A 17,485-nucleotide genomic window follows, 5' to 3' on the forward strand; every position below is an offset into this window, starting at 1 on the left:
CTGAAGATTTTATTTTCCTTTATGTGACAAAATACCATCCCAATGAAGTTTAAAGGTTATTATAGGTAATGTTCCTGCTGTTCCTCCCCACACCTACTGACATAATTGGGGATCTTTAATTGTTCTAGAGAACAAATTTCTGGGAAAATGAAAAAGTTTGAAGAAGAAAATACTGTAGTAAGTGTAATAATGTCATGAAGCATGTTGTCCCCATGTCATAAAGTGTGGAACAATATAGTCTTCAATTCATTTTTGTGTTATGTAATACTGTGATGTTCTGCTTCCTCTTTGTGATAAATATTCATAGTGGTTTTAGTGAATTCTGAAATTTAGGTTTAGAAACCTGTCAAACTGCAGTCAGACTAAGTGAAACATTATTTGTGGATAGTAATAAGGAAAGAAATAAGAATGTCCAGTATTTGCAAAGATTACCCAAAAATACTGTGTCATAATTTCAGAAAGGATTCAGGAAGGCATTTAAAAGGAAAAAAAAAAAAGAAACTCATTATGTTAATTGTATAAAGCAACCAAGGCAGCAGATACTAGTTCAGATATTTGTATTCTATAAAGCACTAACACAGCTGAGTCTGCCCTAGAAATGCAGACAAATGAATAGATAAAATGCCAATCACTAGGACCAAGTGCAGACACTTTAAATATTAAGATTAGAGTGAAGTAATACAAATAAAAGCAGAACAACAAGGTAAAGCTTAAAATGCTTCAAGTTTTATGTGACTAATTATTTTGAGCAATGCAGAAACATCCAGGAGTAGAAAGGATTCAAGAGCTTTTAGCTAAATTAATACTGCAGCACAGCAAGTATTGAATTCTGATGAACTGTATTGTGTTGGGTTTGGTTATTTTTTTTCAGGGAGTGAGAAAGATTGAATAACATACTAAACTGAGTTACTACCTTACAATTCTGCAAGACTGCAACAGCTAATCTGCAGTGCATCTGTTTTTCTGTGTGTTCAGTTGCATTTTCCATATGGAGGTATGCCATGAAACTTCAGCTGATCGAAGCATATCAGTCAAAAAAACCGAAGCAACTCCTGTATAAAAACAACTGTGCATCACTCATGTTTCCTCTAAGTAATTTTCCCTTTCATGTTATAAAGATGTGAAACTTTTATTGAACTTATATTAAAAAAAAAAAGCTCACATCCATGTAAGCTTACTTAAAAAAAGTGAAATTGTGGTCTCTGCAACAAGGTAAGATCACTACTGAAAGTATGGGTGGTAACGGAGCTGTTATTTTAGGATTCAATTTTGACATTTGAATTCTGCTCACATCTCACCTGAGACATGGTTGTGGCTTTTTTGTTCAGCTGTTTTGAGGTTTGGGGGTTTTTTTGATTAAGCAACCTACCTCTCCTCTGAATTACCCTATTTCTGTAGAGGAGGATTTAACTCTGTGGAATTCTTCAAGTTCATTCCATTTGTCAACTGTATTCTGAGACTTCATGATAAAAAAGCTGAGCACCCTGACAGGTTTGAAACTGTGTGTGGTAGTATGTCCTATTCTGGAGTTAAACCAGATTAAAGTTTTGGGTTGAGAAGGTAAGTGCGTGCACACATTGGGTTGCCATATATTTTCCAGAGTTTCTCATCTGAAATGTATAAAGGGGCTGTGTAGCATGAGAGTAACAAGCTTGGTGCTAGAGGAGCAAGCATGATTTCTGTTTGTGTTCATTCCTGTGTTTGTACAGGAGGTAGCCACTCTCATCTGTACAACCTGTTTGTGACTGTACTGCACATATGACTTGCACTCATGTGAAGCATGTGATACGCTACACAGTACTGACTCTAGAAAATAAGAGTTTGAAGGCGAACAGTAGTCTAGAAAGCAAAAGTTCTCACATTAAAGCCACAAAATTGGACTGAAAGGTAAGACTTGGGGAAATCCAAGTGTGTAATAACCCCATGCATGCAATTCACAGAGACAGATACTGCTGATGTGAACAGGTCAAAAGAAACAGGACTGGAAGAATGAAATCTGAAAAATGTTGCAATAAACCAGGTCATTTTTTCAACTCCTCCTTCCTAGAGTATCTGTAAAACCATAGTGCTACTTAAATGCCTTCCAAAAAGTGTTTGAGCTACATCTGAAGTAATGCTAACTCTGAAGCTTTGCTGCACTTAAGCACGAAGTTGAACAAAAGGAGGTCTGGGCTGTTTGGTACTTGCTGGCGCTGCCGTATGGTGCCCAAGTTGCTGGTGCAGCTGGGAGGCTGGTGCCCAGCATGGCAGGGGTCTGCCTCGATGCCCTGTGCCGCTGTGCAGCGTCCGCCCGCGCTGAGAGCTGGCAGGATGCTCTGCGTGGGGAGTCCCTGTGATGGCTAGTTGTCACAGCGGGCAAAACTGAGAGATGCTTACCTGGCAATTCTGGTGCACTGTTGTTGCCATCAGGTCAATGCAGGCGCAGGTCCCGAGGCACGTATGATGTGGAGCTCTGGGTGCAAGGCTTGCTTGCTGTTGGGCACAACTGGGGAGGAGGGTCCCCGAGTCTCTAAGCAGCTGTGTGACAACCAAGCATTTGCAAGGGTGCTGTGGAGGGGACCTTTCCATGAGGCCTTTGCAAGCCCTGGGGCTCGCCCTGCTGGAGTGCATCCTTTTGCACCATGGCTGTGGTGCAGATTGTGGCAGGTGGCATAGGTAAGTCGTTTTCTGTAATGCTGTCATTAAAAAAAAGATGAACTAATAGAGCTAAATTGCTCTTGCTAGGGAACAACAGCAAAAGCTATAGAAAGCACATATGAGCTTCTAACCCAAAACTGCAGATTACTGGAGCATGGACCAGAGTTCAGGAGTGTGAGGTTGTATTTAAACATGAACACACAGTTTGATGAATGGATAGCTGGAATTGGGCTTCCCTATATTTTGCATCCATGCTCTTGACTAATGTTCTTTTCTTAGCAGAAGAAATTAATGATAAATGGAAAGCAGAATGGTATGCAATATTGACAGGTCTTTATGAGATGCAACTTAAACTTCATATCTGTGGAGAAGAACTAAATAAAGAACACTTGCAGATCAGCACGGTGCTGGATACGCCCTTCATTTCTCAGGACTAAACAAGATTTTATTACCTTGCTGTAAGGTGTGTAACTCAAAGGCTACAAGGAGGTTGATATGGGGATATCATGGCCTCTTTACAAAGGCTTTTGGGACATGCCATGTTGCAACTGTCTGGGCAGCCATGCTGTTACAGGAACAGTATGATAGGGAAGAAAAAGGCTGCCCTAGGGGAGCTTTAGTCTCCTGTACTGGGGCTGTTGGGCCCTCCGTCACTGGTCGTTCAGCTTCCACTAGTGTGCTCAGCTGGTGAAGTGTATGGAGATTTGGAGCAGGCCAACCAGGATTGTGACTGTGCTGGCAAAGGTGAAGCCTTGCTTTAGGATGGGAGGGGAGCAGTGCGTGAGCATGCCGTGCGGCAATCCAGCACAGAGGCGAATGGAAGGGAATGTGGGAAGTCTGGCACCGGGCAGAGGCAGGATGTGCCTGAGGTGGAGCTGCTCTGCATCAGAGCTGAGCTGCCACTGCAAAGCCCTACCGTGGGGTGGGTAGGAAGGGGTGAGGCGGTCCCCGGGGCTTAACCCTGCTGGCACACGGGCGTGATAACTGGGGCTGGTGTCAGGCGATTGTGTACGGGTGTGTGAGATGAGTGAGTGAGAAGCCTGTCCCATGCCTGGTCTGCTTAACATGTCAAGCTTAGTAATGTCAGATGGTTCGATGTTACCCACCCCCACCTGAGCAGAAGCGTACAGTTATTTCAGAGTGTGTTTTCCATTACCAGCCTCATCCACCAGACTGAGGGCCTGCTAAGGCAGACCCATCAGATGCCATGTAGGAAAACAAATGCTTTCCTGCCACTAATTTTGGCTTCGCCACCTGAAACAGCCACCAAGCCACTCACTAATAAAAGGCTTTGGGGCATCGACAAAAGCCACAGGAGTGCATAGGCACTTAAGAAATATGTCTGTGAAACTGATATGGCTTTAAAATTAAGATTCAGTGAAGAATCATTTTTAAGAATTTTAAGTTTAGAATGAAAGCTCTCAGCCATCTTTTGTAAGTCCCTTTCCCTTAGGGACCCTGGCAAAACTTTTGCATCTCTTCAAAACACCTTTTCATTCAAATTATCATCCTTACCTTGCTTTCTTTTGTCTGTATTTTCAGATTTTCAAAATGCAAGGTTGAACAGAGAGGAAGATGTCAAACATACTCTGCTTGCATCGCAAATGATTGAATGGAAACAAAATTTTCAGTCAGTCTTGGGTCTTGAACTAGTGCATCTGTGGAGATAAATCTGATTATACAGACAAGAGATCTCAAGGAATTTGTTTCTTTGTAATAATGAGCAATAATAAGAATGTCATTATGTCGGATGACTTCAATAAATACACCTGCCACTCTCAGAAGAACTGGAAATGTGAGGAGAACCAAAAGTTGGATTAAGTATGCCAGAATAAAAAATTATATTATTGCAGAGTGGTATCAGAATTGCTGTAAGTCAGACTACCTAAGCAAGGATAGCAAAAAAACCTGTCTGAGTTAAAAGTGTGTGGTCAGTATATATTTTAGGTATATACAATCAATTTGAGCTGTGTGATTGAATGCTGCATGGTGGGAGAAAATTAACATTGTATTTCATTTCCTCTGCAATACAGCTGCCATCGTATTACTGATTTCTTAAAAAGAAAAAAAATCCTACAAATCTAATAGCTATTAGTGATTTCGCTTTGCCGCTATAATATTGTCTACTGTTTTACTGAACGTAGACCACTCATTTTAACTTTAGTCTTTATATATAAAACATTTTTACAGAGCTTTTGTAAAACTTTATTAAGAAATCAAATAGTAACAATAGAACAAAGTCAATAGACAACAATCAATTATAAGAAATAGTTACAGTAGTAACAGATAGTTAAATATAACTGATTATATAGCTCAAGTGTATTGAAATGCATTTAAAATTGCAGTAATTCCCCCCAACAAGAACTCCAGTTAGCAATCATCTAGTGTATTATTGAGTACATCTAACTCAAATGATAAAACTACAAAAGCTAAACAATTACATCACGAGGAATTGAAAAAAACAGCTATTAAATGTGGGTGCTAGATGTGTTGCCTGAGCTAGAGCTGATTGAGCTCTAATCAGATCAATGGGCTTTTCTAACTATGTCGTTAAAAACTCTCAGGTTGCTATTGGAAGTGGCTTCTCCTCAGCAATACTGACCTATCAACTGAAAAGGTAAATCAAACTTAATATCTGGTCCATGTACAGCAACTTCTGTATGGGAACTGTGGAGCTTACAAATAAGGACATGCAGGTTCTTACCTCCTGCCTCTGAAGGACCTCTAAAAAGACCTTGAATAAAATTTAAGGTTAAACCTAAGCTTGGCTTCAGCCTTCAACAGAAGAGCATCTGACATAAAGACATGAATCCCTCTATTCACTTAGCCAAAGATACTGCTATTTAAACGAATATTTTAATAGCAAATGAAAAAAAAAAATTTCCAAAGGCTAAAAGGACTTCTCTATTAAGGACTGAACAGGTTGGAATTCCACTGCAAACTGAATTTCTAAATGGAGGAGAGGAGAGAAATGTTTAGCAAATCGTTCAGAAATCACAGGAGAGTTCCCAAGGTGAGAGAATACTAAATTCCTTAGATGTGAGGACTGTCTAGTGGATTTAAAGGAACTGACGTAAGTATCTTTTCAGTATAAATGTATACCATTCTGCTTTCCGTTTATCATTCATTTCTTCTGCTAAGAAAAGAATATTAGTCAAGAGTATGCATGCAAAAAGTAGGGAAGCTCGATTCCATCTATTGACAATCTTTGCAAATAATCTAGAGTAGCATAAACTGAACTAAACTATTTGTAAGAGGAGTACTGTCAGACCCTCTTAGTATGGTGTTCCAGCCATCTATCAAAGGTGTGCTGTCAAGGAGGAGAGACGGACCAAACTGAGTTCAGACCGTCCTCTCTTTGGTCTAGTAGTATTTGATATTTTCACTACTTACTTGCATGAAGGAAGAGTGACAATGCAGATGCAGAAAGAACGAGAGAAAAGATGCAGAGGTATTTGCAGATGGCATTAAGGACAAACGGACTGGAATTATGTTGGAAGAGTTCAGACTGACCTTCAAAAATTAGGGAAATTATTTACTGCATTTAGGAATAATCAAAAGCATAAATACAAGGGATGTATGGCTGTACAGAAGAATCTGGTGTTGTAGATGCTCACAGAGTGAGATAACAATATCATATTGTAAAAACAGGCAAACATCATACAGGGATATATAAATGAGAATTTTAACTGGAAGATATGCAAAATATTTCTTCTGCAGGGAACAAATAAGGCCCGCATTACCATGTCCAGTTTTGGACACCACAGTTAAGGAAGGAGAAAGTCTGTAAAACAGTAACAAGAATTATCAAAGATACAGAAAATGTGGCTTATAAAGAAAGAATGTAGAAATGGCAGGGGTTTTATACAGAGCAAAGAAGACTGAGGCAAGAACTTGCAGAAGTCTTCAGCTATTGTAAAAGCAGCAGTAGAAATGAAAGAAAGAAATTTTACACAACCAGTGTAGGACAAAGAGCAATGTGTTTAGATTACAGAAATGTATTTGAGAATCCAAAAAGACTTTTTAAGAGCAAGGAAAAGTAATCACTGGAATAGACTTCCCATAGAGGTTATGATATCCTCACTGCATATTGGATAAATACCAAGAATAACTTCAGTATGGCAGAAGAGGTAGATCTGCAGAGATATAAAAAAACCCTAGTCCATTTTACAGGATCTCATGATTTCTTTATAAATAGCAGAAAACTATCAACTTGGGGTACTTAGTAAGTGGTATGTGGTATGATAAAAGGACTTGATCGTCATATTCTGTTCAATCTCTCTGTCCATTGATACTCTTTGTATCTCTTCCATTAGACATAAACTGTTGACCAAGTCTGAGACTAAGATTGGACCTAGCTGCACCTAGGCTCCATAAGGAGTTTAGAAAGCAAGAGGGTCCATTCTGAACCTCGTAACTCAATGGGAGAGTCTTCCCTACTCTTTGCATCTCTTGTCTCTGTGTTCTAACTCATTTCTAACTCAATTTTCTTTTGGATGTTTCTTCGATGCAGTAATTAATAAGGTGAACCTTGTCAAACCACTGTTAAGATTTGTTAAATTCCATTGAATTTATTGAACTCTGTCAAATTATTACTTTACCTCAATAAAACATACTGCTGCTTCTGTCTTTGGAGTGAGGTGCATTCCACTCATCTGCGACATTATCCTAGTCTCAAGTCTCAGCCCTGGATCACTGGTGCAGTTGTGCTAGTCAATTGCACTTGATGATTTCAGTAAAAAATGGAGCACAGGGGCAGCCATTAGATACTTTTTTTTTTTTTCCTTCTCTATGTCATCATTTGGTTTAATGCTCTTTTCTTTTCTAAAAATGATGACTATACCATGGTCATTCTTTCTTATGATGCCTGCCATGTCCACATTCTCAGCCAGATCTTTTGTAGTGGTTGTAATTAAACAGCACATTTCCCCCCCTGCCAGCTGTTTTCTCCATCTTCTGCAGAGTGCTTCAACACTTTTCCAGAATTTTCTGGGTAGTCTGTGTCCTTTCTCATCAAAATGGTAATTGAAATTTCCCATTAGTATGAAGTTTTTATGCTTTTGATAAGTCCTTTGGTCACCAAGAGAAAGACTCATCTCCATTATCTTCTTTATTTACAGCCTACTGTAGTCCCTTACATGACAGCAATATTGCTTTTACTGAGAAATGTCTAGTCACTCTAGCCTCTGACAGCCCTTCTGGACTAAAGAATAAGCACACACCTCCTTGAAACAGCCTTTTAGTTTTAGCTATCTTTCCTGAACAGACCATACTTGTCTGTGGGAACTGTCCAACCAAATCTCTATCATGCCAATAAAGATACAATTTTGAGTATGATTTAAGACATCTAGCCATTCCTGTTTCCTATCCTCTTGCATTACTGTTATAAACCTATTAGCGTGTGTATATATACACTAGTTATCTATTAGTATATAATAAACAATAGTATATAATGAATATGTATTTGTATATAAAAAACTAAGATGTTTTTGCTTACCTCCATCAATACCACATCAGGAAAATACTTCCTTCCACATCTAAGTCTTTATACCAATTGCTGTCTTGTATGTGATGCCTTGGTTCATATCCTTTCTGCAGCCAGTCCCGGCTGCACTCCTGCAGGGGAAGTCCCAGGGGACCTTGGCTGGGCTCCTATCCCACACCCTGCCCACAGCAGGCTCAGCTGCGGGTTGAGACAAGATTCCTCAAGACATTACCCACCTAGGGTTTGAAAACTCCCCAAGGCTGGAGACAGCACAACTTCCTTGCATCCTGGCCCTGCTGCCGGGCTGTGCTCATGGGCAAAAGGCTCCTTCTTATCTCCTGCCTGAGCCTCTGGTGTTTCACTTTACCACCGTCGTCTCTCATCCTCTCACCATGTACTGCTGTGAAAAGCCTGGCTCCTTGATGACCTCTTCCTAGATAGGAGGGGACTCTGTCGTGGGGGTTTTTTTTGGATCCTCTAATTACCTGTTCAGGTCAACTAATTTAGTTTAGCTGTAATCTAAGCTTATGGTTAAATTTAGGCTCAAAGGAAAAATTTAAGAGATTATCAGATGCTGCAAGTCTGAAAGAGACAATAGCTAAGCCAAGTTAGAAACACCACTGAAATTTCACTTACATACACTTCCATGCAAAAGGATTATACTATGAGCAGGACAGGTGCTTTTTTGAAGCCCAAGCCACCATGATTTAATGAGGTTTGAATTTAGAATAGGTACACAGCTCTGATCATCGCTGGAGTCTATTTTTTAACAGACTCTCTCCTCATTGATAATGATCTTTAGCTTCCAGTATGGCCTTTCTGTGTGGCCTGGGACCCTGTGCAAGCTCAAACCCAGCTCACTGACAAAGTTTGAGATGGACTTGTTGACCGAGTAAAGTTCTGGGCAAGCTTGGAACCACAAGAGAAAAAGCTTGTGAGTGCTTGAAGGTGGATCGACAAAGCTGTAATTACTGAGGGTCTGCCACAAGTAGAGTCTGAGGGGGATGATAGAAAGAAATTGTAAGATGTGCTCCTCATATAAATTTTGGAAGGATTCCCAGGAATTGTAGGGTAGTCTAAAAATCCTTGAAAAGAGGACGTGTGGACCATAAAGGGTGAGGTTCCAGTGAATAAAAGGTCCTCTCCAAGATGAGTCTATCTCTTTGAAGATATCTGCACTCCACACCTCTAAGAGGCAATGCAAACAAACAGCTGAGGGGATAGACAGGAAGGTATATCTACGCAGTCTTCAGTGCCAGGCTGGAAGTCATCTAAGTTTCCAAAAGCAAAGCTGAGAATGCTTCTCGCATATCAGATGGATGAGCCTGCAAAAGCTAAACCAAAGTTGAAGGTTAAACAAAATTAGACAAACACGGTCTGACTGGTTGCTGGACAACTGCAACAATGCAGAAGACTATGCCTTCCTCCATGACCTATTCAGTTTCTGAGCCTTCTGATTTAGATGATCCACACACATGGTTCTGTCTCTCATGCAGCACTCAGTGAGGGTGGAAGAGACCCTAGAGAGCTAGTGCTGAGGGATGTAAGATGAATGTTGGTAATGCAGGAAGTCTGAAAAGGTGTGAAAAGTACCAGACTTTCCTCTGAAGTGGAAGTGCAACAATACTGCTACAAACATTTTGAGGTTCTGAAAAGGTGCCTAGTTGTTCAGGTAACCTGGCTGACGTCGTTCCTTGTATCAGGGCTTGAAGGATCTGCAGGATAAATCTTCCTGCCCCTCAAACCAGCAAGGTGTCCTAGCTGTCATCAGCCCATTGTAGAACACACCAGCCCCTAATGTTTTTGGAAGACGCCAAGACCGACAGCTATCACATCTCAGCAGGGCATTAAAATTGACCTGCCTACTAAAGTCTCTGCCTCTCAGGAGCTCTGCACAGAGGGCACAAGACTGCTGGGGTCAATGTGGCACTGCACTGGAGCCCTCAGCCCCGTGTTGTGAGCTGAAACGAAAAACGAGCAGGAGGAATAAGCATATCATCACACTGTATTGCTGCATAGGAAGCGCCTCAGGAGATCCCATCTCTTGGCACAGGGTCAAAAAGACAGAAAACTAGAGAGACAAAGAAGCTCTTCAACAGTGGCCCTTGGTGCCAAGCCTAGTTGCTGCTCAGCTCAGTATCTTCTGCAGTGCCAGAAGCATATAGTGACGGGCAAACTCTTTACACCAGTTTGCTGACACAGGGAACAACTTCGTGCTAGCATTTGAATAAGCCACTGAAGAATGATACCAGGAGAGCTGAAACCATGGTGATCCAGTTCTGGTGCAGAGGCAGAAAGTGTGATCTCACTGCACTGCACTGCACTTTCAGCTTGTCTGGACATAACAGTTCCTGAAAGAGGCGCTCCTCCGTGCCAGAAGGCATTTGCTGGCTGAGATATCACAGAAACTGCAAGGACCTGGAGAGTCTCAGGTCAGACAGTACAATCCAAAGAAGGCAATCCAGACAAGTTGAAGAAGAACATCTTGCTGGGGCCTGTTTGGCTGGCCTACTTGGAAGGGCAATACCCAGAAGTTTTCAAGGCACAAAGGCTGGAAGCCTGGTTTTGGTTCTCACCTGAGTTTCTGTATGCGAGAGATACACTAACTCACTCTGCTGTGTTGATGATGTGCTCTTGAAGACTCATAGCTATACATCTGGCTTTACACACTTTAAGGTTAAAACAGCGAGTAGGCTGCAGTTGAGGAACTTTTAGCATTGCAACTCAAGTATAAGACACTTCCAGGAAAAAATGTAGATAGTGGGGAGGTTAGGTGGAGGAAAAGAGGCTGATGCACAGACTGGCGAATTTACTTTCCTTCCTATTAGTGCTAGCTCTCTAGAGTGAATAGGTCAGAAAATAGTACTGGACAAGCACACTGTGGTGGTACAGTATTTGATAGCAAGACCTGACCACAAAGCAGTCAGAGTAACGCTCAAGTAACTGTTGGAGCTAAAATCCAGGGAAAGGAGCCAACAGCTCAGCTGTTTGTTCCCAAGATACAGAAAAGCTGTGCAATGAAAAAAATTCATTCTACACATGATGGCAACGTGGCACAAATGAGGAAAGGGCCCTCTTTCATCTACTTGCTAATACTGGTGAGTGACTGCAGAGCAGCAGATGGGATACAAATCTATCCAGGTTCTGTTCTGCTGAGTAGGAAAGGAGCTTACATTTTCTGTTGAGTCTCTGCTGCCTGCTAAGGAGGAAGAACGGTAGTCTCAGAAAGCCTTCCAAAAACTCAGAGTGCTAACTCTAAGTTTGTCTCTGGCTTTGCCAGAATGTAGAAATAAAGGTTAACTTTTTTCCTGTCTATCAGCAGATGTAAAAAAAAAGAAGATAGCACATCTACTTCAATAACTCAGAAATCTAGATTATTTTTTTTTTCCTGTATGGTTTAAAAGCTGGCAAAGTAAGCAACTGACCAAAGAGGACTAAATATAGAAGGAAGCTGTGTCCTCTAGGTCTCTGGGGATTTGTTAGATAGCCCTCTGTAGCACGTTTAGCATCTGTGTATGGTCAAACTTATACCTTATCATCATTTGAGGTACTTGGCTTTAGCTATATCACAATCTTCACAATGCTGAATGCTTTACATGAAGAGTTCTGTCAGGTTTTAAACAGGGCAACAGCAGGGAATAGAGCTGGAAAACCTGTTGTATATACTGCTGTGGATTGTTCCCATGTCTCTGGGCACTGTTCAAGGAGTTAGTTCATAGTCAGACCTGAACTGGACTACACCCACAGTGAAAAAAAATCCCCAAACCATCCAGAATAATAAAAACTCTTGCAGACACAAATAGCCGTGCTAATATGGGAATGTGCTGATGGATCATTTTCTACACACGAACTCACTCAGAATAACTGTGCAGAAGATGGCTCACACATCTTAACAGATCACCCAGAAATCGGACACTTCCTGTGGGTTAAGACTACATCAATGGGACTGTGATATCTGTAAGTAGCAAGTTGCTAAAACAATGCTTTTCTGAATAGCTCATTGCTCTGTGAATGAAATGGGTGAAAAAAGCAGCTTATTCCTTGTGAAAAAATGTACGTTTCTGAACAGTTGTGATTGAAAGCACAGAGTGCTGCTTTGAACTGCTCTGCTTATGTTTATGCTGCTATATACATATGGCAGAACTCCCAGAGGAGCTTTCAGCAGTGACAACGTCCTTTTGGTTTGCTATTTGGATCAATATATTTTACATTTTGAGCTGTCTGCTCCAAAATGTGTTTGCTTCCCCCATGTAACTAGTCAGACACCTCATTTTATGTAAAAGGTTTCCTTTTGGTCTTAAAAAAATGGGTTTTGGACACTGAGTCATGTGAGCAGGAGCAGATGGCATCCTCTAGACCAGTTGCAATCAAATGACACATAATCGTCACCTTTGGCTACATTGCAAAGAAACCATTATAAAATATGGCCTACCCACACAGAAAACCTTCGAGGTCTTTGAAAACTCAGTTTGCTTTAAATAAAGAAAACCTTTGCACACTCTAGTGTGTACACAGAGGCAAACACTTCCTTACTCTAAAATACAGACTGACTTTCAGTCTGAGCCATGTATCTGTGTCATGGCTGACCTCCTAAAGCCGTTACAGACTATGATGAGGCCTGTTAAGAAACCGGATGAAAACACCCATTTCACCATTTCTCTGGGTTATGCATACTGACCTATCTTGACTCATACCTCTGAAAAATGCCTGGTTTTGCCAGATAAAGACTGATTTTTCTGTTTATAATTCTGTCTTGGCATGAAACAGTTAATCTCAAAATAATTGAGATTTAACTAATTTCCACTTAAACTATTTATAGTTTTACCAACAGGTTACATCTAAGTTGGCAAGTTAAACACCAGCTTGTTCTGTTCAGAAGTGAAGCTGACAAATTTCAGGTTTTAACTACATCTTTGTTTCACTTAGGATATAAGAAAGCCTGCTCACAACACATGCAAGCTGTGTACCTGGCCAGACCAGCGCTACTGGGGCAAGCAAGCAGAATAAACACCATATTCACCTTTCCCAATATTCCTTTTTAAAAGCTTGGCAGAAAGTTTTCTAGCAAAACGAACAATGCATACAGGCTAATTTTCAGTTTCATCAAGTATGGCATTTTCACATTTTTCCCTTTTCTTAGGGATTCTGTGTACCATTTAAGATTCCTTAGTAAGGTGAAGAATAACTCCCAAAGCCCTGTCTCCTACCTCAAAATAAGGAATACTTCCCCTCAAACTCCTCCTGTATTCTTCTAGGAAATCCTGATCTAAACTAGGAGTCTCCAAACCCAAAACTATTTGTGAGGTGAAGTTGCTGGAAGCTAAGCTATAGAAGTTTAGCTAGCCTGTTGCAAAGAAAACTATAGCAAAAGTTTACAGTTACTTTCTCCACTCAGAGTGACAAATAGCATCTTACCGTCACTACAACAATGGTGTGGAAGAAGGTAACTAACTTCTTGCTAAACATTATTGTTACAATGACATAAGACATAGTGCTTTTCAGATGGAAGATAACAGCATTCACAGTGAATGTCCATTCTGCCCAGTCTCTACTGAATAAAATTGACATGGTTTAAAAAACTTAAAAAGGATTAATTGATGCCCAGTTGCTGGAATAACAATATCATCTTAGGAAAAGGGATAAAAAAGTGATACAATAATTTCACTAAGCAGTAGTTCAGTCAAGGAACACTTTTCAAAAGACAATCTGAAGAATGACGCCGAAGGTAACAACTGTGCAGTCTAAGCTATGAAGTATACTCTGAGTGAACCACTGCTACTAGGCTAGGTTACCATGAACATCATAAAGGTCAGAAAAAACAAAAACCTCAAGTCATCAACAACATCTCTGGAAATGCAACTTGTTACAGCTGAGAAAAACAGCCAGGAAGGCAAAAAGCTTAGAAACTACAAAGATTAAATTAGCTATTTATAAATACAGTAGCACTTAGCAATGTAGAAATACATCTAAAGAATTGTAGACCAGCACACCGTAAGAACAGACAGGAAGATGTCGGAGTGTCTGTAGAATAAGTTACTTAAAACACATCCAACACTCTCACTTAGCAGTAGTAAAAAATAGGGAAGTAAGGTAACCAAGGAATAATTAAAGTGTTGATACTTCATCTACTAACTATTTAAGCCCATGCATGAATATGAAGAAATATTTAGGCTGCAAGCGTTGTATTGTGGTAAAGTTTCTAGAAAGATGGAGTCTATTGCATAAAACAATTCTGCAACTACAAGAAAATGGAAAAAGTGTGTTCAAAATAATCATCAAGCTGAGTCAGTGTTGAGTGGAGTTTCAAGTGGCAAAATATCCTTTCTGTACAGCTTTGTACCATGAATCTCATTTCAAGAACATCGCTGGATGTTCTTTCTGTGGACAGAGAAAGAACAATTTGATAACACTTGGTATAATTAAACTTTAATGAAACACTGAAGTTCTTCCTAAAGTGTTACAAAGATATAATACATTTGTAATGCAAGTGTAAAGGCTTGACATTAAAATGAAAAGACTTAGTAAAAAATATAGAGTAAAAGTTACTGCAGCAAAACAAAGTCATTACAATTACACTTGTGGATTTTTTTTTTTTTTTTTTTAAAAAAACCAGCAGTATTGACTGGCACATACAGACAAAATAAAATACAGTGAGAGTTTTCTTCCTCCATACAGTATTCAATCAAGTAGCGCTGCAACAAACATTGATTTCATGCATAAGTGCAGAGAGGATTTTAAACTCTGCATATAGTACTAATTTCAGCTTTTGTACAGCCCCATTTGCAACACATTCCTGCCAAACCCAGAGATTCCCGTTTTCTTCTGGGATACCTGGCCCAAAGATAACTGTTTGATCCCATGGGGTCTGGAATTCCTGTTCCCCCCCTGTCCTTCTGAACAGCTTCCTCCACCTGACGAACAAGTTCTTTGAAGTCATCTGCCACAGGTACATATTCATTATAGTCATTTGAACTATCCAAGTCCTTAAACATCTCCCATCCAAGAAACGGGCTGGTTCTCTGCAGTTGCTCCCCTTCAGGACCTAAAATTGATTGCAGCTTCAAGTTTCCCAGTAGTTTGTTACCTCCTGTTTGTGCAGAATCTGTTGAAAGAGAAGACAGACTCTAAGTTCAGATTGTAGGAGCATCAAAAGGAACACATAGCTCTATGAAATAGCAGTAAAACCCATTTGGTTAGTAATATGCAAAGCACGGCTATCTAGGAGAACTGTCACTACTGCAGTCTCTACTCCATGATTTACTTACAGCTTACTTATAGGTGAATCCTTATGTTTTAAAGACTATGCTGCCTGTTAGACATGGAAACTACCCAGCTACAACTGTGACTAGGTATAGACATTTCATCACAACTGCAGTGTTACTGATATAGAAATCTCAATATTTCTATAGAAATAAATTTCTGTTGTAAAGACATGTACCCAGAAACCACAGAGAGCTATATCATGTGGCTCATGAATTAGGTTAGATCACTCCTTTCCCATGCACAATCACACAAACTAGCGTCATATGAAGAACAAATGTAGGGAGAACTAAATAAGCAAATATTGTATGTAAACTGCTTCTTATAGATTGTATTTTTCGATAGCTATTTTCAGCTGATGCGTTCCACTCTTTTCATTTCTCAAGGCATAGCAGAGGCTTGCAGAATTTACTTAGAAACACACTTTGTCTCACTGACTGAAGTGTTCTCAAAAATCCAGTTCTACTTCCTTTCACCTCATACTGTTTCTCTTGGCTTCTGCAAGGCAAGTGGCATTGCTTACTTCAGCTAATGTGAAAAAAGCAACTCCTTCAATTCTTAAGTCAAAAAAGTCCAAAATAAGTGTTTGTCATGTGCTCTTAATGCTGTTAATATGGTTTTTGTTTCAGAAAGCTGAAAGAACGTGAGAACATCCAGTGAATGTTGTATTTCCTTTAATATGGCTAATTAACATATAGAAGCTAACGTTCAGATGGAACAGCTGCCTGAATATGTACAAAAATAAAAGTGGTTGTAGTTACTTTACTAGTTAGACAGTAACTGCTATTTAGTGTCTTCTGGGGCAGGGAAGACTTTTCGTCAGCATGCAGCACAGTGGGGGCTCCTTAGTGACTGATGCTCTCAGAAGCTACTGTTAATAAAATGGAAAGAAAAGTTTGCTGGGAGAGAACACAATCCCAGTAGAGGCTGTACATAGGTAATTTGTTATAATCACAGAGGTAACTTATCTTCTACTCAACCTGTTGGAAACAAGCAAAAAACTCCCAAGAAACCCAAAATACTGGCTTCATTAACTGCCTGAGGTTCAATGTTATTTCATTAACAGCATGTCTAAGCAAGAAAAAAGCTCTTCCGTTGCACATTTTAGCCGTAATTCCAACTTTTGCCCTTGTTAAAAATGCTATTTTCAATATTCAAAATATCAACATAAATGAGAGTCATCACTTAAAATTACTCTGTCACATTACCGTAGCTTGAGAACACAGCCCCAGAAACATCTGCTTACACTTTCTTAAGGCACACCCAACAGTAAAATTCTCTGGGGAGTATTTTACCCATTAATTGCTTCACCAAAGATTCTTAAAGCAGTTCTTGCTGTTCAAACGGTAACGTGAAGCACCAGAGTCCCATCCACCCTCCAGCGTGCCAGCTCTTTTGCACAGAGCAGCACACGCGAGTGATAAAAACCCCAAACGGTTCCATGCCCAGCAATGCCCCGAGCACACCCCAGGAAGACGAGGGGCGCAGCTTAGAAGCTCCTGGCAGAGAGGGAAAATCGAGCCAGGCCTCCCCAGCCTGAAGAGTTACCCAGCTTTGGGAAGGGAGCGAAGCCATAGCCAGAGGCACGCCCTACCGCCTCCAAGGGTGCATCACACCTCCCTGCGTGGCCAAGAAGAAAAAAGTGTGATTTATTGTTTGTGGTTTTTTTAAATGCACAGAGTTCAGTGAGTCTCGGCCGCCGGCAGGGCTGCTCGGCCCTGTACCGACCAATGTCTCTGAACAGACCGAAAACTTCGCAGGTCATCCCGGCTACTAACGCCCCAGCGACTGCCCGCTGCCTTTTCCTCTAAATTTGCGGGTTTCCTCTCAGAAGCCACGGGAAGCGCCGACCGGCATCGACAGCGAGAAGGACGGGGTCGCTCCCTCCGCGCCTCCGGGCGGGAGGCGGGAGGGGCGAGGAGCGCCGCGGGGCGCTGGCCCTTCCCCGCTGCCCCCCACCCCGCCATTTCTCCTCACAGCACCTCTCCCCCCGGCGAGGCGAGGCGAAGAGAGGCACCCCGAGAGCCACTTCCTCCCGCGGGACCGGGCAGCCAGCGCCGCCGCTCCGGGGCCGCCTGACAGGGCTGCCCCGTCCGGCGCGGC

The 17,485-nt window shown here is 41.1% G+C and overlaps 1 protein-coding gene across 1 annotated transcript; it reads right to left on the reverse strand.

The window, feature by feature from the left end:
- Window positions 1-14,856: 14,856 nt before the first annotated feature.
- LOC104843240 lies at window positions 14,857-17,349 on the reverse strand. The gene is made up of 3 exons (XM_010586060.1): window positions 17,129-17,349; window positions 15,866-15,939; window positions 14,857-15,224 (listed from the first exon to the last, which is right to left on the reverse strand). The coding sequence occupies exons 1-3, from the start codon at window positions 17,347-17,349 to the stop codon at window positions 14,857-14,859; spliced, it is 663 nt and encodes a 220-aa protein (XP_010584362.1).
- Between the last annotated feature and the right edge of the window lie 136 nt (window positions 17,350-17,485).

The sequence above is a fragment of the Haliaeetus leucocephalus genome, unplaced genomic scaffold (genome assembly GCF_000737465.1).
Source record: "Haliaeetus leucocephalus isolate CR32 unplaced genomic scaffold, Haliaeetus_leucocephalus-4.0 Scaffold139, whole genome shotgun sequence".
Classification (NCBI taxonomy): domain Eukaryota; kingdom Metazoa; phylum Chordata; class Aves; order Accipitriformes; family Accipitridae; genus Haliaeetus; species Haliaeetus leucocephalus.